Here is a 26,063-nt window from a genome sequence, read left to right as displayed (position 1 = left end):
CCTCTTCTTTTTCTGCATTCCGTCCACTAAAACATTTCGCATTTCGCAACCCACCAGAACAGAACCCAGCGCTTATAAATAATAACTTGCTCCCCACATATTTACGTATGTACATCGATTCATCCAATCCACCACACCAACAAGTAGACCGATTGCATGCTATGCATGCCTCGACTACTTTTGCACTATTTATTTACATTGTGTAACCACAACCAGTACTATGTGCATAGGGCAAAACAGCACAACAAACCAGAAACCAAACCACTCTCACAAAACAACTCCACCGCTTATACGATATCATAGGATGGAGTTCATTAGCCACCGGATTTCATGTTTTGATTGTCCATGCATTCAAAACCTCCTCTGTAATGTAATGTAATGTATCCCAGTTCAGCTCGGCATTATTTAAAGCTGGTCAGAAACAAAACAGCAGCAGCAGTGGCATACATACGTACGAGTACCACCAAATAAAGCTCTACTGACAGCTTCTTCTTCGTCGTCGTCGTCGCCAGCAGCAGGCTTTTCAACAAATCCAATCCAATCTCAAAATGCTGCCTTCATTTCGTCTTCGTCTTCTTATTCCCTAAGCTGCGAGCTCGTCAGTGGTACATACGACGCTCGGTCGGGTCGCTTAACTGCCTGGACATGAGATGAGACGAGAGAACAGGCCAATTTTTTATTGGACTTAGGCTCTCTCTCTTATACAAGAGATGGCTAGTTAGAGATGGATGGATGGATGAGGATGGTGATGATAGAGATTGAGCTAGAGATGCATACATCCAACTCTCAGGATAAGTAAAATATATCAAGTTTTCACGATAAAAATGAGCCAGTCAGTTCAGTCACAGCAAGCAGGGTGCATTAGATAGATCTCTCTCGTTGTTATACATAAATATTTTTAATAGCCCCATGTTTTTACGTAATTAGATAGATCTTGGTGGCTCTCGTTGGTATAAATATTTCCCGAATTTTAAATGTTTTTACGTATCATTTTTGTACCTCTGTAACGTCATTATTGTCACCGAGGGACGATTTTACGACGATGGATTCCCCGTCCAAAGAGTATAATCGGTATATTTACATATATAATAATTTACATAGAATTTTTCTACCCGGAATTATATATTACGGGACAATAGACAACACGGAATTGTTCACGGAAAAGAATGCGCCACAGATAAAAGAAAGAAAGAAATGGACACGTTAAATTGAACGGACTAAATATTTCACTAAATTGTCTGGAATTTCGAAACTTTGTGGCAGACTTTTTCCAGTTCTCTTTCTCTCTCCTGTTTAGTCATAATATTTGATGTGGTTGTTGCTCGAATTCCTCCGTGGATAGGAAAACATGCCATCCATGGCGTGGGTATGTAATTGAATGTCGGTTTTCGTCTCGGTTCAGACACACCACCCGGTTTTCGGGCTGGCTTTGTTCCCTCAAACGGGAACATATGCATGCATGGTAATGTTCGTTCAGGAGAAGATTGGATCTTTATCCGGTGAAAATTACAACCGTGTGTGTCTACTTTACATACATACGTTAAGCTCATTATTTGTCGCAATTATGGAGGAAATTACACGAAAAAGAGTGCATTTTTCTCATTAACATTCTGTCCATGAAATTCTGCATCCGAAAAAGTATCATGGCGACATTCATTGATGATGATTATGTAATGACACAGAAACATCTTTTTTCACTTTTTGTACACGCAACGTTGCGTCGTGTGTTATGTTTTGGCTGCGTAAATAACAACAGAATATCATACTAACAACGGAAGTAATTAATTTGCCTTCTCTCTCTGCAGAACATCTCTATTCATCATCACGAGTGCGCTGTACTGCAAACTGGCGGTCGTGGTATGTTTGGCGTTCCTACTTTCGGAAGTCATCACTCTCAATGTACCCCTCCACTTCTTTGAGGTAAGAAATTTCGAAATTTGCATAAATACGTATGTAGAAACTCTTTTTTTCCCCGGGGGGAGATTCACCTCTAAAATGTGTGACTTTCTCTTTCTTTCTCTCGTCCGCAGGCAATTTTCACCTACTTGTACAGCGGGAGCATTCTGTTTTTCCTCTACGTGTTCTGCTACCTCCTGCACGACACGTCTCAAAAGAAGCGACAGAAGAACAAGGAGGCGGCGAGTGCCCGGGAGGCGAGGACGGATGAGGAGGTGGCGGCAGACGCGTCCGCGAGCAAGTCGGGCGAAAGAAAGCAATCTTTCTTGCAGGTAGGAGGAAAAATCTTGACTTTTTCTTTCTTTCTTTCACGCCACTGGTGCAGCCCTTAAGGGACTTTTTATGCCGTGGTTGATACTGACGAACGTACCCATTGTCCTGGTTGTTCTCGTAATGAAGGCAATCTCATCCCCCGTTGGCCATTGTCCAAGATTTGTCTTCTATTCTACACACACACATCAACGACCAAACCAGACCACATTTCACGATTCGGCTGAGTTGGCTGGATTTTGTGAAATATTGAAATCCAGACAGCCTAGAATTTCAATAGGTTTCTTCCTTTCCTTCCTCTTTAAATCAAATCTTGAGAGTATTTATAACGTGGGGATTATTTAATCCTGGACAATTTTCGAGGACTTATTTAAGCCCGACCTGACCCACTCCTTAGATACACAGTGATACGCAGCGAGTGAGATATGCACAGAGCAGTGGCCGCGGAAGCTGTGGGGACATGGGGGGACATTAACATTACAGGATGGGGGGAGGGACGGGTTTGTATAAGGTGGGGAGATGATGCCGACATTGATTAACCGTGGGGACATTGTTCCCCGCTTCTGCGGCCACTGGATGAGTGTGTCATTGAAAATATTTACTAAACGCCTGGACAAACAAGTAAATCTTCATCTTGTGTCCATATTCAGTTCTGTTGTGTGTTGACTTTTCAGCTTATTTTTAAAGGACATTCATTGGACAGTCACGTCTATTTGGAACTATTTATTCTAAGAATATTTTCCATTTCCTCTCCTAACACTGCTCTATTCTTTTCTTTTGTCATGTTTTATTTTTATTTTAATTCCCTTTTCTCCTGACAGGAGAGTCGTCACAAGGCAAAGTATGACGTAGCGGGGAGAGAAAGACTTGATATCCAGAATGAGGTTTGTGCCAAAGTTTTGTTTTGTTCGTGTTATTATTTTGCATGATTATTACACGCTTCAAAGTTATTTACTAAAATCTCTCCTTCTCTCTCTCTCTTTTACCTTTTCTTCTCCGAAAAATAATAATTTTCTGGCAGGATGTGTCTCGCCGTCGTCAGAATTCAATAATAATTTGATATATTTATCCTTCATCAGACTGAGTGAGGCAAGTTTGTCCTTTTCCGACTCGTTCCACTAATGGACGGGAATGAGACAAAAGTAAACTTTGCTTTGTTCATGGTTTGACTCGACTTTTCTTATCGAGTCGGCGACGACTTATTACCAGACCAGACCACCACTTGGAATGTGTGACTTTTAACCTCGCTCTCTCGCTCTGAGTCTGATAATATGTATACCCATGTAAAAGTTTTATGTGTGTCGGCAGTGGCCGCGGAAGAAGCTGTGGGGACATTAGGATAGGGGAGGGACGGGTTTATATAAGATGGGGATATTGTCCCCTCTGTGCTTCCGCGGCCACTGCCTGCCTATAGTCGACCTAAGCTACTTACTTCCTTATATGCTCAATTTGAAGATTGTTATTGCACCCTGGAACCGCCATTAGGAGGGCGAAGTACTCTCACAACTTGTCGACTTTTATTCGCCACTCGGAGAAAGTGGGAGAATTAGGCGTCTAAACTAATCCTTAATGAAGCGGGACAATTACACTTACCGTTAAGAATTAAGTCGCAGACCTTACCAGAGAACACGAGGCAAATGTATATGCTACTAATAATAATACACTCTGCTATAGTCTTTAATGGGGGGATTGATTGTCGTTTAATCTCTGTCTACTAAATACTTGTCGTGCAAATTAACCGTGTCATCATCATCATTATTTTGGTGGTGGAAATGTTGGCGAAAATCTGACAATTTTTTGGCGATTAATTTTGCAGGGGATGTTGAAGGGGATCCGGAAGGGGAGTGAGTCGAAGGATGTGAATTTGAACGACGGGTCTGGCGAGGCGGGCGGCCCAGCACCGTCGCAAGGACAAGAGAAAGCCACAGCCGAACCCTCCTCGGCTGCATCCTGTGGGGCAAAGAGTGCTTCTTGTAAACCCAAAACCAGTCAGAGCGATACTGCTCACGGCTCATTTTTCCTCAGGATGGGAACTCTGGGTAAGTCTGCTTTTCTCTTATCATGACTCCATGCTGAGAACGTTAGCAAACCCGGATTTTCTTAATGTATTGTTGGGAAAGTTTAGTTTGTTTTCGGCAATTGCGGAAAATTTATGGAATTTTAGAAATGTTCGGGAAATTTTGGAAAACTGACAATAGAGGTTGACCATGATATGCTCTCCGATTTTGAGCAAATTAGTGTCACAAATTTAATTAGGATGAAATTTGCGAAAGACAGGATCTCCCAATGGGCACTTTTGGCAGAGATATTTGCATCCGAAGAGGAGAAAGCGTGCAGTAAGTTTAGAAAGTGTAGAGAAGTTTAGAGCGCGTTTTCTCCTCTTCGGATGCAAATATCTCTGCCAAACGTACCCATTTCGCAAATTTTCTACTAATTAAATTTGTGATCGATTGTTTCCCAAAAATCTGCGAGCATACGCTCGTCAACCTCCATTCTGAGCCCTTTTCACTTTTAGAACTCTCCCCGAATTGTGCGCAAATCCCCAACTAAATATTGTTGTTAAGACTTATTCTCGAGAAAATCTGCTCTGACGACGGTAATGTTTGTAACTTCTGAATTCCCCAAGTCTGCCTCCGTCCGACTCTGCCACTGTGTTCGACAGTTTTGGTCTCATTGAGCAGGGACGTGACCGATTTAACGCAACATAAAGTTTGGTGTTCCCCTCACTCACCGTAGAGTTTTTTGAGTTAATGGCTTTTATCATGTTCCTTCCAGCATTCGGACTCGGTGCCATGATTTACATTGGCCTGGAACTCGGCTCCTTCTTTGAGATTCCGATGGGATCCTCTTGCTACAACATCCTCCGCGGAGTGAATCCCCTCCTTCAACTGATTTTCACGTTCATGCAAATGTACTTCATCTTCATTAATGCCAGGGTAAGATCCGATCCCGTGACGTTTTCGGTCGATGCTAATTTTTAGAGTGAATATTGTCCTTCTCCTCTAATGGTTTCGTCGCTGGGAAAGTGAAAGTGAAACTGGAGTGAAAATTATTAACCTAAATGTCTTTTTTTCTATCTTTCAGCTACGCATTCATAAGTTCAAGATCATTGCGAGATTTGGCTTGATGCACGTTGTCGCCACGAATCTCTGCGTCTGGTTGAGGATTTTGGTTCGAGAGTGTCTCAAGGAGATCACGAAGCATTACGGCGGCGTCTCGCAGGACTATATGATTCGAGGTGCGGGCAGAAATTAGATTGATCAGTGGCCGCGGAAGAAGCTGTGGGGACGTTTACATTGTAGGATAGGGGGGGAAGGGATGGGTTTATATAAGATGGGCAGATGATGCGGATATCGAACAACCGTGGGGGCATTGTCCTCTCAAGCTTCCGATGCCACTGATTTAAAATATCGTCCTCGTAATGAAAACGAGTATTAATTTTGCTTGTTTTTTCTCAGAGGGGAACCGCCTGTTGTATGCCCGACTAGGAATTTGGAATCAATCCTCCTCCACGACACCAGACCCCAACGGATACGACAATGGATACAACAATAATTACGGATACGGAAATGTGCCCCGACTCCCAACTCCGCTCCCATCTTTCACCTCGAATGGGACCACGACGACGCCACTCCCTCTCAACACGACCTGCGAGAGGACCATGTACATGGGGCCTGTCGTCGACGACGCGGCGCCATACCTCTTCCCCGTCGTAATTGAGTACAGTTTGATCGCTGCGGCTGTCGTGTTTGTCATGTGGAGAAATATTGGGCGCAATATCCCGGCAAAAACGTGAGCAGAAAAAGACAGGGGAATGGTTAAGTGATCAGAATTTGGTACTAGTCCAGACCATGATAACTGTTTTTTGCAGAAATACTTCTTAATAAAGTATTTCGTTGTCCATAAGTAATCGATTTTGCCAGAAGTGTTAAGATCGCTTTAAAATTTAAAATCTTCAAAAACTTTTACAAATTGTATCGATTCTTAGCCTTGGAATCTTTTGCTGGTCAACCAAACTTGCGTTTCTCTCAAGACAAAATTTTTTCTCTGTTATGGTCAACGCGGATTTCATTATAAGAGAAAGTCTACGGGACAAAGTATTAATTATGGGGGAAAAAAGTATTAAATTATGATCAGTTAAATAAATAGGACCCCCAAAAAAACATAAGTCGTCTTATGTAACGATTATCTGATTTTTGTCCATACTTACATTTATTTAGCAATGGAGAAGAAGGTGACGAAGGTCAACAGGAATGGGAAGGAGGGGCAGATTCGTACAGCCGATATGCAGCCGGAGGTGAAGGAACTTCTCCCACCGGACCGGTCGACTGTGTCGGAGCGAGCAAAGGTCTCTTCTGTGGACTCCTCCTCCTCGTCACGGCCCTCATTTGTCTCATCTTGTTCTTTGTCCTCGTCGAGGGAAAGCAGTTGAAATGGTTGGCCATCTATCTGGCCGACTGTTCTCACGCGGGACTCCTGCTCCTCTCATTTCTGGCGACACTAATTGGATTCATCAGGTAAGAGTTCACTCATTCTCATAAATCCGTGCTAAAATTGATTGATTAATCCGTAAATTGATTAATCCTGTCTGTTTTTCAGAGTGAGACGTCTCAGATTTCATGGCGATCATGGAAGTCCATTGAGAGATTTGCTCCTCCGAGTCTCCATCCTTGGCGTGTTTGCATACGCCCTGTTCAGCTTGATCTCTGGAACTGTTGTCGGACTCTCATTGGACATCCCATCACTCCTCGTGGCTGGAACATCGGGCCTCGTTCTCCTGCAGGTAACCGACTCGATAAGATAACCACTTACCTTATCCCTGCCCAATGTATTTAATAACAACCCCCCAATTCTCCAGATCATCTTGCAAATGCTCTTCATCTCTGACGTCGGGCGACGAAGGATCAACCTCCCCGAACATTCCAGAACCAAGCCAGGCCGCCAGATAGTGACGCTCTTGATGATAACCAACTTGACAATGTGGGTGATTATGACTCTTGAAATCCGAAAAGTGGAAAAGGACCCGATCCAACTCTACTTTTTTGGAACCATTCCGTGGATTCTAGTCCAAAGGTTTTCTCTCCCACTCTACATCTTTCACAGGTAGGACTGATTTGTAATATGATACGTTACATTTATTTCTGCATTTAATTATGAATTTTGTATGCAACACACTAAATCTACCTGATGAACTAATTAACTAATTAAGAAAAAGTTAACAGATGAAATTTTAAAAAAATTTAGTTTTAGTTAAAAGAAGCTGAGCTGTCTCCGCCAGACTTTCGCTTTGTGTGCATGAAATTGTCATCTTCACAGGAATTATTTCCAACCCGTTTGAGTGCCACTTCCCCCAAACCAACTGCACCTCGATTCTTCTCCTCCTAGACACAAAAATCTTTTCATTAATCTATTATACCAACCTCTTAATGAAGTAAAAACAGGGTTATGTGTTTACTTGAGAAAGTTTGTCAAGCTGTTCCCGGATTGCAAGTCTGCTATGGGTTTTGCCCAGTTCCACTAAAATTGCTCGGAGTGGCTGCTTATCATCGTTATCATCATCATCATCCTCCCATTTCGCCAAGGGTTTAAATCCTGCTGTCTTTTCTCTAGCAATCCGACCAACAGCTAAAAACATGAAACAAATGTACATAAATTATAATACATCAGAACATCGAAATAGTCAAACCTGACTTTCTCCATTCACGGTAGATTAAGGATCGTTGTGGCATCTTTGAGTACTGGTCCTTGAGGTCTGACTTTTGGATAGCATCATGAATCATTTCCTTCTGCTCTGTACTCAGCTTATACTGCGATCGGTAGTTCTAAAACAACAATGAAATATTGAAATATTATTACAAATAATTAATAAAACTAATAAGAGATACTTACAGAGTATACCGGATTCAAGAAATGCTGTCGCGCATAAACTTTATGCGCCCAAACTTTTAGCTTGAATCGCATTTTATGCTGTTCATCAGTCTCGCCCTCTTCACGTCCATCTCTTTCGACAAGGAACAGCTTTCTCGCGCTGCGATGGTCCCCTTGGCAGAGGCCCTCAGATTCGAAGTCCCTGCATAACAATAAACAATTCAAATTCAATTATCATACAACTGGAGTTAATGATGTAAATTACCCAAACTTACACTATAACACATTGAGAATCCTCATTGTCGCGTGAATTTGCTGCCCTGAAGGCGTGGTACGACTTGGATTTGCCAACGTACATTCCAATCTGGTCGTTGTTATGCTGTAACTTGACCCTCTCTGCCCAGATTTGCACTTGGCCATCTTCTAAAATTGCATGGGCATCTGGCAGCTGGTGATCCTTTGTCATATGGAGGTTTAAAGCTTGGGTCGATTTAAAACGACAACCACAACCGGAGACAACACACTCTGCAGGATTACTTGGATGATGATATTTTGTAAAATGACGATCAAAATTTCCTTTCTTGCTGCATGGAATTCGGCACAGTGTACAGATTTTCAAAACTCTGTCCCACGCCATGATCACTAATTATTTCTTAATTAAATTTAATTATTTTTACATTAATTAGTTATTATAATTCTTTTAAAAATCACCAGATTTCTAATTCAAAACTTTTATATTAAACAGAGAGAGAGAGAAAGAGAGAAAAAGAGAGAAAAAGAGAAAAAGTCTGACGAGTTATGGTCGGTCACTGACCCCACGATCTTAGCAAATATCCACTTCATGTGAAATATTCCTAAATAATAATAATATAAACATTTTTTTCTTTCACAGATTCTTCTCCGCCGTCACCTTGGCAGAAATTTGGAAAAATTCCTACACTTTAAAATACATCCCAGTGGCCACCGGCCCGTAAACTCTTTTTTCTTTGTCTCACGAGGTTTCGAGAGGAGGAGGAGGAATGAATGATGTTAAAAACGAATGAAAATGGTGCATGCAAAACTAAAAATTATTGGCCTCTGCATATTTACAAGAGAGGAAATCAAAGAAAAACATGTCCGTTTTTCAAAACACACGAGCAGCACCTGAAAAATCAGAACCAAAACTAACCAACAAAAAAGATGCTCACGTAGATTTCAGACACGACGACGAGTTAGAGTTAGACTTGCTTTAGTAGAGAGCTTTATAATTGTTGTTGATAATAATGAAGGAAGGTTATGTCCACAAGAAGGATAAGCTAGAGTACGTACTTAACTTGTACATTGTTGAGGAGGACTTCATTAACTAACACTATTTAAATTAGTAGCGAGTGAGTACATACATAAATACCAGAGCAAAACGTAGCGCTGCTTCCCGTTGTTGTTGTTGCATATAATAGTTTACGTACATAAATAAATGGTCTCAAATCTAAAAAGCCCGTACGAGTCAGTAGGAGTAGTAGTGGGGGTGGTCCTGGTGGTGGAGGTGGAAAGAGGAACAGAAATCAGAATCGTCTTATTTACCCCCTCAAAAAAAGACGTACAAAGATAAGTACATACGTAGGAGAGAAAGTCGTAAAGCATCTCGGGTCACGATAAGCTCCTCGTTTCTTTCTTGGCACTAAATAAGATAAAAACATGTAAACCAGCAGCTTCGTATTATGCTCATCAGTCGGATTTCGTAGTAAGGTGTACCCTCAAGCACTAAAATAGTATGCGACATGCAGGACCAGATAGGGTGGCGTGGCGTCATGGCGTGGCGTCAGGCGTGGGGAAAATGCTTTCCTTGCTGCTGCTACTGCTCAGCTACTTACTTTTACATATTACTAACCAATTTAAACCGTGAGACATTTTTTCCCTGAGCGAGAAATTTTGAAGAAATTACACAAAAGTTACATCAGAACGAATGTGAAAATATTTCTTTCTCAAAAACCTCGTGTGACTCACTCACCACTTGGACTTGAGTTGTGATAGCACTTTATTCATTTTAGTAGACTACTTGGTAGGATGAAATTTCTGAAAAAAATCCCCCCTCCCCCCCAAAAAAAAGAAAGTGCACGATATACGATATGTATTTAGTACGTAGCAAAGTCATCAGCCAGCTCACTGCCAATCCCCTTTTTAAATGTTAGGAAATCATCAAATCAACGTACCACAAAATACTTGACCAATTCCCAAAATACACAATTCTCTCATGCAGATCAATCAAAATCAAAGTTTCCCCAGGGGAAAATACCCAGAGTGAACCCCCCAAAAAATAGATAACTCATCTGCGACCACTATGATAAATACGAACCACCACAAGTTTTTTTTTACCACGAGAGATGCAAACCAAACCGTCAAATCTAGTCTAGAATGAGGAGAAGATAAGAAGAAGAATACGTAAATTCTGCTTTGACAAGTATTATATTTTACCCGTATTTGATATTATTTATGTTAATGCAAGGTATAGCAGAGTAGAAATATTTGCAAATTTTTCAAAGTTGGCTGTGAAAAAGGTTGTATGTTTTTTTAAAATGTTTGGAAATTCAGTCACCATCAGAATTTCAAAAAGAGGAAATTTTAACGTATGTATGCATGCTTTTTTATACACTCGGTCGGACCCATGTTAAATTTTGGAAAACAAAATTCAATAATTTTCCGTCTTCTTATATAATTCAACTAATCGGTCTATCGATATATACATATTTGAAAAAAACGAAAGTTGTGAATCTTTTTTTAAAAGAAACAATTATTTCTAGCTTATCCATCATGATAAGCCCACTACTCGTACTCTCATACATACATAAATATGTACATACATGAACGATGACGATAAGGCTATTTTACGTCCTTGCCATGCCACACACAGCGAAATGCAGACTTTGTGTACGTGTTTCTCTCAATAATCATGATAAGATGTCTTTCGAAACTTTCCATCTATATTTAGTAGAAAAACGCTCTCTTCTTCATAAAAATATGTTCATCGCGTCGTCATCATTGTACAAAAAAACGAAAATTTTCGAGCAGTATACAACAAAATGAAACTTTCCGTTCGGTATTTACGTCTTTTAGAAATTTTTTAAAAAAACTTAGGGTCTCATTTTCCCCGTCTCAAAAAAATGAGATACTGCTTTTAATACCTTTATGCAAATATAAACTGCCTCATGATTTACTAGCTCGGCTCGGCCAATAAAGTCTCAAAATCGTTTAACAGCATTTGCCAAAATAATTGAAACTTGTGCAACTTTGTTCAAAAATTCCTCAAAGAAAAAAGTTTTTTGGATAAGAAAAAACAGCAAATAAAAGTACAAACCCTTTCAATGTATGTAATCTACATACAAAAAAATGAAACAAAACAGCGGAAATTTAACAAAAACGGGAAATTCTCATCATTCTGAAATTCAATTTTCAACGAAAAAACTATAACTATCCAAAAATATGTATGAAACTAAAAAAAACTCTGCCAACCAACCATCTACTTTACATAATTTGCAAAATAATAATTTTCTTTTTCACTACTTATTAAATTGCTTGCTCAGTCGGAATATGTAAGTCTGTCGAGGATGGAAGAAGAAGAAAATGTGAGAGTATGTAAATCCATAGGAAGTAAATACGTCGGTGGTGATGTTAAAACCCTAATTAAAAAATGTAACTAAAATTAGTTAGATGAGGACACTTTTTACGGATATTTTTCAGACCTCCTTTCTGAATTCCGTGTAAAAATCTAAGATGCATACATTCTTACCAAGTAAAAAATGGTTCTTTAAACTACAAAATTTAGACGAAATGATGGTCATGATTACGGGCTAAAACTTAAAATTAAAAATAACTATTCATTCATTCATGGATTGATTGATTGATATGAAAAGATGACAGTGTGTTAATTGTATAAAAAAATAAAGCGAAATTTTGAAATAGCGTCGCGTCGTTCTTTGTTCTGGAAACTTGTAAAAAAAAGATAAGAAATATGTTCCTCCGCTTGTATTACGTAAAAAATTTCTACTTCTACGCTAAAAAAAATGCATCCATTCATTCACACTCACTTGCTAATAGATAAATAGATGTAGAAGAAAAAACCGTAGTTAATTTCCTTATTTATAAGAATATTTACTAATTAATTAATTGCTATAATTAATAAATAAATGATGACCGTTTTACCGTAGCTTTTAATTAATGACTAACTAATTACTTACCGCGGTGAATTGGCGTGACGCTTAAAAAAGTTAAGAATATTTATAATTTTCATTTTTTTACGAGGCAAGATAATTTTCCACAATTGACCACTCTCTCTTTTTACGAACATGATGATGATATTTAAATGACGAAGAATTTAAAGTGTGTAGTTAAATAGTTAAGTGTCGTTCAGCTCATTAATTAATTAATTATTTTGTCCGTTGTGTACATATTTAAATAGAGATATGTAAATTATATTTATATGTATTGTATTCTCACCAAGTGTGCAATAATTGTGTTCATAATCCAATTATTTTAGCACTTTTTTTATTATTTAATTAATTAATTATTTAACCAAGAAGTGGTACTAAATAATTTTACGCAAGTTGGCCAAATTGTTGCACGCATATTTTTTCTTGGGGTTATATATTATTCATCAATTTTTAGATTAAATAATTGTTAATTGTTAAAATGAAGCATTAAATATAATGATAAATTTAAAGGATAACTTTGTTAAAGCTGTTAATAATTAATTTCGTAGAGAAATATTAATGAAATCTGTATTTACTGTCTCGTATTTTGTTTAAATTTTGCCGATTTAAAGTGGAAAAAACCTAGCTCGTAGAAAGTTAGATTATTTGAAATTTCAAAAAAGTTATAGTTATTAAATATAACTCTACTACTTACTTAATTATTATGAAGCATTAAAAAAATTGTTGTCTTTGTACCTCTTGATTACACCGCGACTTTTAATAAAAACTATTAAACAAAATATAATACCGTGAGAAGTTATTTAGTACAAGCAGTTGATTTTATTGAATCAGTCACATGATACACACACGTTTTACATATTCATAAATGAAAAATAAGTTACGTAATAACTGCGTAAACTAAGCAAAAATAATATCTATGAAATTATTAGAGGTTATTTTGCATGAAAAATTAGATTAATTCGACCAACAAAAACATGAGAAAGTTTCGACTTGCAGAAAAATATTAAATTTTTTATTACTTAAATGTGCAGGCATGGGCGGAAAAGTGTGGGTTATCTACGTACGTAACGTTATCTAATGGTATGTATATTATGGCTTAATAGTAATAACAATAACAATAACTAACAATTTCTACCATCAATATCGTAATTTTTTTGAGCAGACATTCACAAATATTTGTCGATTTTGTTCACGTGGTGGACGTCGTTTTCATAAAACTTGTCGTCGTTGTTTTCTGCTGCTGCTGCTGGGGGTTATTTGATTTGAGTGGAGAATAGTTAAAGACTGACCTAAATGCGGAGGAAACCATGGGGGTCCAATTTGACGCTAAGAAATTACTGGTGGTGGATGACGATTTCTGTCCGGTACTAAATGACCCCGGCAGACCTAAACTGTTGGCCGCTGCGGCAAGTGATAAGCTGGCCAAGGATGACTTTTTAACGGGGGTGTCCGGTTTAATAAAGTGGGAAAAGATGGAGTCATTCTTCCCCCAAGAGGTTGGACTCGGAGGGGGCGACGAGACCCAGACGGGGTGTTGTTTCGACTCGCTCGTCGCCATGTCGGAGGAGGAGGAGGAAGACGTCGAAGGGGACGATTTTAAGACCATGTCCAACCATTTCTCGAGCTGTTTTTTCACCTTCTTTTCCGAACCTGAGGATGTCTCGTACGGCGGTCCGAACGGGTCAAGTAACGCTTTCGTCCGAAGGGAAGAAGCCTCCGACATTCCCATCCTTCCCACGGAATTTAGGAAATTTAAACTGCTTCCCGACCCGAACGGGTGCGCCCCCACGTTTCTGACAGGGTTGTCAAGAATCGTGTCAGACCTTTCGTTTCCGGAAAGTAGTGTGGTAGTCCCGGAGGAGGAAGGATTTCCGAAAAAGAGGCGTTTAATCGTGCCAATCAGACCCCCGCTGGGTGGTGTCGGGGGGAAATAGGCGGACCACTTCGGGTTCCCGGCAGCAGGATGTGCCTTCGTCGTGTGGACCAGATTGCTCGCGAGTGAGGCCAAGTGTTCCTTCTCCATCTCCATCGTGTTATCAGTCTCCTCTAGAATTTCTCTTAAACGGTCCTTTAACATGTTTTTAAGCTCATTTTTCAACTCGGGGTCCACCACTTCGCCCTTGACTTGCTTCTGCTGCTGGTCATAGGCGGACTGACTAGCGGCTAAAATGTCCTTCAACTCTGACCCGAGGGATATCGAGTTGGCGTAAGCAGAAGTCTGTCCACCTCCGAGGGAAGGAGACTCCACGACTTGCGGGCTATGTTCCGAATAGCTTGCGGTGTGCTGTTTCGGCTTGGAAAACGCGTGCACGCCAAATTTCGCCGGCGCGGTGAGCAGATACTTGGCCGCGGATAGTTTTAGCGCCAGCTTTTCCGCGAGCAGGTCCAGTGCCGGGTCGATGTTTGCTTTTATGTCGAAATGCTGCTTGAGTCGCCCATTCTTGATGGAGGCGGACTTGAGGAGGTGAAAGTGTCCGAGGGGGCTCTTCTTCCCGAGCAGTAAGTGGAGCAGGGTTCTCTCGTGGGGGTCCTTGGCGTGGTTTTGCTTCTCCGTTTTGCCATGACGGGCCTGGTGACTTTCTAGCTTGGCATACTTTTCATGATTCGTCGAAGCCGAGGCGGACGGTCCCATGGGGACGAGAATGCCGTACGGGGTGTAAATGGCGGATGGGGGTTTTTTCCTGGCTTCCATGTACTGCTGGAGGGCTTTGTCGTAGTGGGCTTTAGCGAGAACTTGGTACATCTGGTGTCTCGGGTGGACCGCGACGGCCTTCATGCCCGGGGGAAGGACGGGTTTCCCTTCCGGGGTGAAGTGCATGGTGGACAAGGAGCTCGCTTGGACAACGGGGATTTCTTTGGTGAGGATTTTTGGGGGCGGGGGAATCATCGCGGCTTCCGGGACGAGTTGTGGGAACATGAGGACGTACGGGGTTTCGCTGTACATCGCGGTCAGGTTTTTGTCCTCGGGACTTTTCTCCTTCGTCGTGTCAGAGGGGGGCTCGGTGTCCTTTTGCTTTCCGGTAAATGGGACATTGTTATTGTCCAAACCGCCCCCGTCACTGCTGGAATATTGGAATGGGACTTTGGATAAGAGGTTATCATTGTTGTTGGTGGAGGGACGATCGTAATCCGGCGACCCGACGGTGGGTGGGGGCTTATCGTAATAAGCGGAGAGGATATCATACCCGGGAGCGTTGTTCCCATTCGGTCTGTCACCACCACCACCATTGTAGTTGTGGTTTTGATGATTATGATTTCCCCCGGAAGGGTTGAGATGGTCGTCAAAGTGGGGTTGATGATAACCTCCTTGACCTGGCGGAGTATCATCGATATGATTGCTCATCACTTCCCCTCCGAATGAAGGAGGAGGGTAGTTTATCTCCATCGGATGCCCGGGTGGCAAGGGAGGATTTGCCGGCTCGTAGTCCGGCCTGTCCGACATGGAGTGCGTGTGAGGAGGAAAATGGTGGTTCGGCTGGACCTGGCTTAACGCCTCCTGTTCCGATGGTGGTGGGGGAATATTGTTCAGTCCTGGCATCGGCATGTTGACATGGGGGGATGACGACATAGAGAAATCGGGAGGTGGTTGACCAATCCCATCTCCTCCTCCGCCGCCGAATGGACTTGGGGCGACGGAGTAGAGTGGCGTGTTGGGCATGGGGAGACGTTGGTGGGAGAATCTGGGGTGGTGGTGGGGATGATGGTGCATCATGGGGGGGACACTATTCCTGAAAAAGTGAGGGGGTGGAGGGCGATGGTTGTGGTGGGGGTGAAGGGGGCGATTGTTGTCGGTGTTGTAGGCTTGTTGTTGGAATCCAGTACCGTCCCCACTACCGCCTTGATTTGGTGGGAGTGCATACATCTGCGCGGCCATTTCTTCCTGCCCGTTATTCGGGGGGAGGGAATGGTGATGCGAAATTATTTCGTTGTACTCGCTGTAGTTGGACATCTGCCCGTCTTCCTGCGGGGCGAGGTCCTGGGTCCCAAGATAATTGTGGTTGGCAAATTCCTTCTGATGTTCCGTCGGCGCAGTGGCTTGCGAGAGGGAAAGGGCGGTCGGATTTTTACTCCCGTACTCGCTCTGCACATCGTGCTCGCTGTGAATCATGTTTTCACTCAGGTCGTCCGGATAGTTCGGGTTGCTGCCCGGGTTGACGTCGCCGTCCCCGTTGGGAGAAAACTCTGGTGGCGGGTAGCCATGTTGCGCTTGCGGGTTTGGGAGGTTACCTTTCCCAGGGTCGTAGTTGTAGTCGGGTTCCGTGGGGAAGCCTGGGCGCTGCCGTTGAGTGAAAGTCTCTCTTCCACGAAGATTATTGTTCTTGTCGCGTGGGTCGGCCGGACTGCTCTTAAATTCGACGGGTGCGTAGTGCGTACTGGTTCCGTAGTCGCCTTGCAGGTCGTCGTGTGGTGGGGCGTAGAACTGTTCCGCCGCCATGGGGGACATCGTGCTCAACGACATGTAGGCACCATTCTTATCGAAAAGTGGTAATTGCATTTGACTCGCGTCACTTTCCGGGCCGGTGGGGGATCCCTCCATGCTGTGATGCTCGTAGGCCCCTTTGACTTGATGGGTTTCACCAGACGCGGAAGACGGTGGTGAGGAGAATGGGTTTCCACTTTTGAAGAAGGGGTTCGACGTGAAGAATGGATCTTTGGTCCGGTCGTAGTGCGACCTTGGGTGGTGGTCACGATCTCCTCCGCCTCCGCTACCTCTTCCACGTGGGGGGAAGGGTGGGTTCGACTCAAAGTTACTGAATGGAGCAGCAGCAGCAGAAGCTTCCGAACCTGCCGAGTTGGGGGAGAAAAACCCAGTATTTTCGCCACTGGGATTCCCCACCATTCCCGTAAAACCGAAGGAATTTCTTTGCCCTTCGTCGTCATGATGAGCGAAATTTCTGTTCCCCCCGTCAAAGTCCATCATCATCATCCCGTCTTGTTGCTGCTGTCCGCTATGGACGTTATAGTTTCTATCCTCCATCGGAGTGTGGACCATCTTCCGGACCACGCTCTCGCTCTTTTCGGGCTCATTCTTTGTCGGCACGGGTGTAACTATTGTGACGCTGTCTTTGTGCCCGCCTCTTATCCGGATCCTCTCCTGCTTATCTGGCTTATCATTTATTCCGTCCTTATCCTTCTTGTCCGCCGCCGTGTCCCAGGGATGATTCTGCAAGGCGAACGAGCTCGAACTATGAAGCTGGTTTTCAATCGAAGCCGAAGTCATCTTCAAACCTTCGAAACCTCCATCAGAATTATTATTATTTTGAAGTTTGGGCTCCTCCGTGGTTGAAATTCGGGGTGGCGGAGTGAAGAAATAGGTGCTTATCTGCTCCGTAAATCCTCCCCCTAAACCGGGTCGTTCTAATTGCGGAATCTGTGAAGAGGACACCGCCGTGAGTCCGGTGCTTCCGGAGTGCACGTCTGAAATTATGATGGGTTTAGGCCCATTCTTAATCACGGTGGTGGTAGCCGTGGGTTCGGGCATCGTTGGGCTGACGTCTTCTTGATCTTGTGGAGTGTTCGGCGTCGTGCTTCTGTATCGACGAGGTCTCCGTGTTGGTTGCTGCTGTTGTTCCTCCAAAACGACGGGATCTTCATAGATCGTCGGACTTTCCAGGTTAATAATTTCCCGAGAAGAGGAAGGAGCCCGATTAAGTTTTTTGACCCGCATTCTCACCCTCCTTTTCCCCCCACCGCCCGGCCGGATGCGACGACGTCGCCCATTCGGACCAAATTTTTTAAAGGCTTCGGCAAACTCTTCCTCCAAGGGGGGATTGCTTCCCTCTCCGTTCGAGGAGATAAGCGCCATCGGTGTGGGGATTGGTTCCATGACGAGTTCCGCCTTCTCTTCTTCGTCCAATTGAACCGGAGGAGTCGTCATGTTGGGCTTATCTTCCTCGTCGAATGGTTCCAATCCGTTGTAAACTTCGGGCACGATTTCAGAAGGGGCACTCGTCAGGTCAGGCTCCTGGGGGATGACGGTACTTTGGACGGGTTCAACTGTCCCCTCCTGGTCAGGCAGGACAGGAGGAGGTGCAGTGTCGTCAAGTTCTTCGGGGGAAAAGTCGGGTTGGCTGTCGTCGTCGTCGTCGGTGCCAATGTCGTCGTCAGTGTCGCCTTGATCTCGAGGTGAAGATCTGACCGTTTCCTGCGTACTCGTCGGCATGGGGGCGAATGAGGGGAGTGGACTTCCGTACCGGGGTAGTTCTTGAGGACCTGGTGAGACGAATTCTCTATACCCACTCCGCAATCCGGGTGGATTTGATAACAATTCGTCCCCATATTTTGTCGCGGTTACAAAATATGTACTTTTTTGCGTCGGACTTGGCCGTATTTCGACTTCATTCGATTCCTCGTAACTGCCGGATTCTGCAAGTTCAAAAAATTAATTTAGAATCATTACAAGATTTCAAAATTTTGAATCATGCAGTAATTTTATTTCCATATATTTATTACGTCTTTGTTACCAGACCACCACCCCTAATTTTCCTAACCATGCATGCACATTACTTATTAAGGGTCAAGAAAAAATGTTGTTTGTTGTGTAAAAAAAATGATTTGTGGGTAATACGATAACCAAATCGCAGACACGCACGCATGTAATAATCTCTTGTTAATAACTTGGTTGGTGTGGTTCTCCTGGTTCCGCTCCCTTTGTTATGAAGCTCTTTCACTCACTCCTTTGGTCTAACAAGTCATCATATCATCATCGTCAAAAATTCTTCGTTTTGAGTTTTAAACTCACTTTTGTAACATTTAATAATATAATTATTTTATTTCTACTTCGGGTGAGGCGTTTGTTTGAAATGGTAAAAACAAGGTCAGCCTCAGCGTTGTTTCAACCCAGTGATCTCATCGCTCGCTCCCTTCAACAACTCGGCGCATTGGGGATGAACTATGTAAATAGATAAGTGATGCTGATGAGGTCCATTTTTAACGTGTGTGTGTTTTTTCTCTAATTTGGATTGAATCCCATTTTTTAAAGTAAATTTGAAAGATTTGATGCTACTAATTTTTTGGCAAAAGTAAAATAAGCATTGATATTTTAGTAAATATGAAAAAGTTGGGAATGGATTTTGAATGTTTTTAAAGTGGATATGTTTATGATAATGATTAATAATATGTGAATTTACCATAAGTTTCGTAATTTTAACCTTGTTAAAAACCCGTAAAAATTGATATGGAATTTTAAATGCCTGAAAAATATTCTCATCATAATCAGTAACATGTGCATTTATAATAAGTTTCGTAGTTTTGTTAAAAATATTGATATGGAATTTTAAATCCCTGAAAAATATTCTTCACTAGCTACATAATTTAACCACTTAACTTTCACTTATTCCCCAAATCCTCAAAATGTCTCACATTATTAAAAAAATAATAATTTCAAAAACTGAAATTCATTCATAAAATTACTAAAACAAGTACAAAAAAGTTGCCACTTTGAATAGGTAATTAAGCCAATTATCCCCTGCGGAAAATTAGGTTTTATCTTAATTTGATAAGACGATATCATCAGGGAAGATGAAGGGGAAGATATCATCAGTCGAGTAGTCGGTCGGTGTGTCTTATCTTATTTTTTGTTTGTTTGTTATGGGTTTTTTTAATGTTTCACACTCCACGAGTAGATACATGCACATTTTCTCGAATCGCTCATCTTCATCGTGCTGCAAGAAGCACTTTGTAGCCCAATTATTTCCGTAAATGGTAAATGCTTTAAATAGTAGAATAGTGATGCAGACCGCTGATACAATTTCATTAAAATACTCGTTTTACTTATATAAATCCAATCCAACGGAAAAAAATTGGAGCTCGATAATACTTCATAAAAATATGTCGATACCTACATGATTTGGTTTACTTTTTCATCCAACTTTTTTTTTCACAGGATTATTATCTGGTCCCGTCCTACTTCTAATTTCAGTTCAATTATTGTACAAAATTTGCATATCATAATTTTGCACTTGTGACATTAAATTTCGCAGTTTTTTTTAGAAATTTTTATCTAAAAGTAGAATAGAATTTTATAAAGGTTACATAAATATCATTAATTTTACTTTATCAGTTTCAGTTTCTGAATTTACAAACCGTCCCTTTTTTATGCAATAATCTCCAAATTTATAACACTATAAAATTAACACACTTCTTAAATGCCCAATTACGCATATTTTTACACTATCAAATTTCAATCTCGTTTTAACCGAGGTGAGACTACGCACTTATCATAAACTAGACAAATTACCTGCAGAATCAGGGTTTCCAATTATAGCACGACCACCACCCCCACCCCCACCACCACCACCATATTGCCCATTTCCACTCAAAGCACGCCCACGATAGTGCCCATTTCCATTAACAAAACTGTTATAACTTTCCGAAAGTGAGAACGCTTTCGCCCCCGGGATACACGCCACCAGTAACAAAACACACAAACCCGGCACAACCCGGAAATTTATGCCCGATTTCATATCGACTTTTATCCGGGTGGATAAGTCACACAAACTTTTGTCCACTTATCTCGTCACGTCACTTCCACCCCCTTTATCACACCATGCCTGACAACTCTACAATATCAACGCGACACATTAAAATCATTAAAGTTTCAGAAATTATAAACTATATTTTTCCAAAGAATTTTTTTTTTCAAAATCCTCTGGCCTCCTCCTCAAAAATTTTTGAAAGCTGTCGAAACTCTTTTAAACGGACAGAGAAGGATGAAGAAAATGTAGTGCGAAACGCGAGTTCGATTGAACACTGAGGGAAGAAAACGCCAAAAAAGTGAGTGACTGACGCTACGATGGGTTTGATACGCTTTTCTAGGCATCATATGTACATAGGTATGTACGTAAATAGTTTTAAATCCTACATGCATCCACACTATCACTGGCAAGAAGAACGACCCTTGATACGTATTAAAGGTCGGTCGGTCGGTCGTCGGTGCCAGGAATTGGTTGTGGTCTGCTCGTGTTAAGCACTATCACTGCATTGGATTTAATACTCAAACAAATAGAAAATCCATTAAATCTTCTTGTGCATCAAGAGCGTAACATAAGTAATTTTTGTAAAAGATTTGCTCTCTGCTGTCTGTCTGCTTACCTATAAATATAAAAATGCTGGTAGGTCTTTTAAAACTTGGTATATCTTTTTCATGATACTGACCTCTTTCAAATCCCACACAGCGTATCCACCAATCCTTCGTTTTCGTTTGGTCGGAGATGCACATTTGTTTTTTGAAACTCGATTCTGACAAGGGATATAAATATTCTTTTAGTGAGTGTTACGTAGTATTTACCAAGCGCCTCAAAATCTCGTGTGTATATTGTACTTACCTTATCAAGTCGGGGATAATGTTGGCCAATGGTTTTTCGTAAACTATAAGACTTCTTGTTTTTTTAGGTACTTATTTGCTTATTAAGGAATCATAATTGCACCCTTTTATCAAAAGTGCAATTATAAAAATACAATGCACATCTACTTAAATAAAACCAAAACCACACACTTTTATTTTATTGGGATTAAATTGATTAGTTGAAAAAAATCGACCGAGTTCTTATTCCAAAAGGAAATCTGTTTCAGATCAGTGCCGTCCTATAATTTTGATTTTGTTTTGCCTTATTTTATATTTGTATGTACAGATATTTAATAATGAATGATTTTATCGAGATCTCATCTCATTTCATGAGAAGCTGATTAGGATCCGAATATTAAAAGATGATGAGAAAGTTTAAGGTAAAAAAATTTTGTACAAGTTTGGCAATGATTTCCTTACAAATAAATTCATATAGATAATAAAAGCATGTATAAGTGCTTATCGGTAGACAGACATGGTAGAAAAATTGTGGTTTTCGCATGAATCTCATCTCATTTGTTTATTAACTAGGTTATATTGATTATTTATCGGTATGCAGTATATTTTTTTGAAGTAAATATATAAAAAAACGAGTGACTGACTCCCCCAATTTTTTAATTTTTTGCGAATCATCACAATTTAGTTTTGCATGCATTCTTCTTGTTGCCAACTCGCAAAGTCGCAAATGTTGAATGTCTTTCTGGTTGAATATCCTTTTGTTCTTGGGCCAAAATAAATAAAATAAAAATAAAAAATGAACAAAAGTGGAAGTTGGGAAATGAAATTAAGTGTCATGTACGTAAAGTGAAACGGTGAAAGTGTGCACCTTCGCATGGGCATTTTTTTATTATTATCGTTTATTTTTTATTCTAAGACGACATATTTTTTTCATACAGATGAAGAATTTTCATACAGGAGCTCGGAGGAAAAAGAGGGAGATGAATCCACACCCAGTTAAAGATGGTGTTTTGTTTCCTAAAACATTTTCATGCTCGTTTACTGGTGCACTTTCGAATCTGCATAGTTGCACGTTATTAAGTATTTATGTAAATGCACCCGAGTTTGTAAGGTATCATTGGTATACTTAGTTTCATCATTAAATATTTTATACCTTACTAAAAAAGACATAACTTGTTAAATATTTTTGGTTAAATTTTTCTTCAAATCAGGCTTAAGTATATTTTTGGCTGAAATAGCATTATGGATTGGGTGTAATGACGTGGCGGAAATGAAATGTAAAAAATTCTGGATTAAATAAAATGCGAAAATTTGACGTTTTGACGTTTTTTACCTTCGACCTTTAATTCATTTACTGACTAGACCTCCACTACTATTTAGCTGCATGTATTGGGAATCGTTTCATAACTTAATTTAATTGTCCAATTAGTTATGCCTTAACTGAACTTGACTTACCTTGACCACCCATAAATCCACCCTAATTAAAACCCTAATTAACGGAACCATTTAATCAGGGTTCCGGTTGTCTCAATCTGCCTCCTCCCGGGATGATGGATGATCAAAATGAGACACAAATGTAGAACGACGACGGACTGAACAAATGTCAATTTTATTTTCTTCCAAAATAATTTTAATTTGCTGCTGTAGGCCAATCGTAAAATAAGAAATTCTCTTAGTTTTGAGTGATAAACAACGAAAGATTAAACATAATGGATCATTTATCATTAGCGCAGAAAATTGAAGAATTTAGACAATTACAATTGCAAAGGTATCGGAAAAGAAAGGGGATTGTTGTTACCACCCCCACCCCCGATGTCGGATTTAAGATTCCCGACAGTCTGAAGATAATTTCTGTTAAAGTTATCATTGGCGTAAAATTCACAGAGTATCTCAGCAGTGAAGATAACATTAAAATCGTGCTGGAAAAGACTGAAAGTGGCCATTATTCTTTCGACATTAGAAGACAAGATCATAACGATTCTCTTGCGGCCATCGAAATAAAGAAGAATGTAGTGGGTACTCAAATAATTAACGTGTCCCCTCCCAAAATATGGCCCTTACCCCCCAACCAATTAAGTCTTGAGTTTGACATTTGGTGTTATAAACTTGGTATTTGCACAATCTATAAATTCGTTTGCCATTGTTCTTCAGACGACCGGGGAGCCTTTGATAGCTTTTATAATCAGTTCAATCAGATAGTAGAAGGCGCCGATGAAGATACAAGTGATGACGACGGTGATACCAATGATGTATCTGAATAAATTTCAGGGTCTTGCTGCGATACATATGGCATAGGAATAAAATCACTATTAACTAAAGTAGTGGTTAATATAACCTTTAAACATTTCAAAGTGATTCAGTAAAAGTCCTGGCATCTCCCTCCGATTTCAACAACTACAACACTCTTATTTCCTGTAAGTCAAAGTTTCAAATTAAATATAGTCGAGTTGTTACTTTAATATCTAAAGTTTGGATTGAATTTGAGTTTGTGATGATAAATGTGGCATTGTTTTGTACTCTGGCAGGTTCAGTTTGATCGTCGTCCAGCAGATTTCGACAAATGTCCGTCGTCGTCAGAATAATGGTCGCAAAGTACTAAGCAAAACAAAATATTAACAAGGACAATTTACGCATGAGCTTTTCTCTGTCCACTTCAATACCAAATCAGTAGTGACTTTTTTTAAGTCGAAGTCGTCCGCAGATTGTCTATTGTCGTCGTCCCCACTCGTCTACAATGCATGGATGATCTTGTACTGCAAACATGGAATTTTCCAGTACACAATTTTTCGACAACTCACCACGTTTATTGCTTTGTGAGCAAAAGTTCATCTATTTCTTAAATGGTTTTTAACCAAATACCTTTAAAATTTTAAAATTTAGTATGATTTTACAGCATATTATCAATTTGGTGCATATGATGAGGATGAACGCCAACGTGTACTCCCGGATATCATCGCCATCAGTATATTTAATATGTCACAAGCAATTGGAATGTACTGCTTAAATTTATCCTACCGTGTTAACAAGGATGAATTACGTCCTGTGAAACCTGTCCCGAAGTTCTCGTCTTTTCTCATTTTTCCAAGAACAAAAACAAACGAGTGCAGCAGTATTATTATAACTTTATTCTTTAACTTAACGTATTTATAAGTATATGCATAATGCGAACTCGTATATAATAAATATCATTATTTTTCTACCCACGAATGGGTTAAACAAACAAAATATAAGTAAACTTAAAAATCCTTGAAATAACGACATTTTGGAACTTTGTATATGTTGTAAAAATCAATGTTTCGAAACCAGAGTCGGAGTCCATTGAAACAATTTTTCATTGTACAACATACACATAAATATGCATACATATTCCCTAGTTCATAATAAAAGTTGCATCTAGCATTCTTCTCCACTCAAAAAATAGCGACAAATTTGCAAAAAATATGATGTGCAATTCATATTGGATATTAAATCCAATGCAGGAATCCGAATCTGCATAGTTATACGTTATTAAGTATTTATGTATGTACATGTATGTAAATGCACCCGAGTTTGTAAGGTATCATTGGTATACTTAGTTTCATCATTAAATATTTTATACCTTGCTAAACAAGACATTACTTGTTAAATATTTTTGGGTAAATCTTTCTTCAAATCAGATTTGAGTATATTTTTAGCTGAAATATTAATATACTAATAGCATTACAGACAGATATAATGAGAAAATTTGACGTTTTGTCATTTTTTGACCTACAACCTCATTTGTACTGTCACCAGGTTAACGTGCCTGGCCTCGTCTCAATTTTGAATATCTCAAATTCAATGTCGATATCTAATTTTATGCATAGACTAATTCATTTACGGACTAGACATCCCTTTTTCTTAAAATGCTATTTAGCTGCATGCATTGAAAACCATTTCATAACTTGATTTAATTATCAAATTAATTATGTTTCTGCTACCTTGACTGAACTTGACTTACCTTGATTACGCACCTATAAAACCCAAATTAACGGAATCATCTTCGTCCACTCCATTATCACCGTTACTACGGTGCGGTATGGTTTGTCTCAATCCGCCTCCGCCGGGATCCTAATTCGGGTTGAACTTTTGCTGCTGTATTAAAAAACATCTTTAACTGTTTACTGAGTACTGCTAAATTGTAATGCAATATAAAACATTATGGACTTAACGCAGAAAATTAAAGAATTTCGACAGTTACAATTGGAAAGATATAGGAAGAGAAAGGGGTTTAACGAGATGGCTACAGCCATGACATTTAAGATTCCCGACAGTCTAAAGATACATTCTCTTCAAGTTGCAGTTGGAGTGAACGTCACTAATTATTTGAGCAGTGAGGATTCCATTAAAATTGTGCTGGAAAAAACTCAAAGCGACAATTATTGTTTAGACATTAGACGGGAAAAACATGATTCTATTGCCTCAATTAAAATCAAGAAAAATGTCAGGGGTTCTCACGTGAT

At 40.3% G+C, this 26,063-nt stretch overlaps 2 protein-coding genes and 2 long non-coding RNA genes across 11 annotated transcripts in view; 3 read left to right on the top strand and 1 right to left on the bottom strand.

Moving 5' to 3' along the window:
* The window catches only part of LOC110856957 (proton channel OtopLc), a 37,503-nt gene extending 25,371 nt beyond the window's left edge, over positions 1-12,132 (top strand). For 6 of the 8 annotated variants that reach the window (XM_035857266.1, XM_035857265.1, XM_035857264.1 and 3 more), the window contains 11 exons: positions 1,806-1,920; positions 2,031-2,228; positions 3,048-3,110; positions 4,043-4,265; positions 5,002-5,162; positions 5,311-5,464; positions 5,685-6,018; positions 6,447-6,743; positions 6,826-7,009; positions 7,085-7,329; positions 8,987-12,132. In XM_035857266.1, the coding sequence (XP_035713159.1) occupies positions 1,806-1,920; positions 2,031-2,228; positions 3,048-3,110; positions 4,043-4,265; positions 5,002-5,162; positions 5,311-5,464; positions 5,685-6,018; positions 6,447-6,743; positions 6,826-7,009; positions 7,085-7,329; positions 8,987-9,068 (2,056 nt within the window). In that variant the 3' untranslated portion in view covers positions 9,069-12,132. Of the gene's footprint in view, positions 1-839; positions 1,072-1,805; positions 1,921-2,030; positions 2,229-3,047; positions 3,111-4,042; positions 4,266-5,001; positions 5,163-5,310; positions 5,465-5,684; positions 6,019-6,446; positions 6,744-6,825; positions 7,010-7,084; positions 7,330-8,986 lie in introns of those variants that run through there. The other 2 variants (XM_035857267.1, XM_035857262.1) reach the window with 2 other exon arrangements.
* On the top strand, positions 7,336-8,436 carry LOC118437871. The gene is made up of 2 exons (XR_004836437.1): positions 7,336-8,042; positions 8,118-8,436. It is a non-coding gene; the product is annotated as an uncharacterized LOC118437871 (long non-coding RNA).
* Positions 12,133-12,910: 778 nt separating the features above from the next.
* On the bottom strand, positions 12,911-20,743 carry LOC118437921. The gene is made up of 2 exons (XM_035857472.1): positions 20,518-20,743; positions 12,911-18,644 (listed from the first exon to the last, which is right to left on the bottom strand). The coding sequence occupies exons 1-2, from the start codon at positions 20,741-20,743 to the stop codon at positions 13,468-13,470; spliced, it is 5,403 nt and encodes a 1,800-aa protein (XP_035713365.1). The 3' UTR covers positions 12,911-13,467.
* A 2,396-nt stretch (positions 20,744-23,139) lies between these two features.
* Positions 23,140-24,807, top strand: LOC110856972. The gene is made up of 3 exons (XR_002548613.2): positions 23,140-23,996; positions 24,108-24,395; positions 24,476-24,807. It is a non-coding gene; the product is annotated as an uncharacterized LOC110856972 (long non-coding RNA).
* The last annotated feature ends 1,256 nt before the right edge of the window (positions 24,808-26,063 follow it).

This window comes from Folsomia candida, unplaced genomic scaffold, assembly GCF_002217175.1.
Source record: "Folsomia candida strain VU population unplaced genomic scaffold, ASM221717v1 Fcan01_Sc017, whole genome shotgun sequence".
NCBI lineage: Eukaryota > Metazoa > Arthropoda > Collembola > Entomobryomorpha > Isotomidae > Folsomia > Folsomia candida.
Note: the sequence above shows the minus strand (reverse complement) of the source record. Positions and strands in the feature narration are given on the sequence as shown.

Bases quoted from the DNA above. Each gene is read 5' to 3' on its own strand.
- LOC118437921 (XM_035857472.1), bottom strand. From the start codon at position 20,743: ATGAAATCGGGCATAAATTTCCGGGTTGTGCCGGGTTTGTGTGTTTTG. The intron at 18,645-20,517 runs GTAATTTGTCTA...TTGAACTTGCAG, and splicing joins TGGAAACCCTGATTCTGCAG to AATCCGGCAGTTACGAGGAA.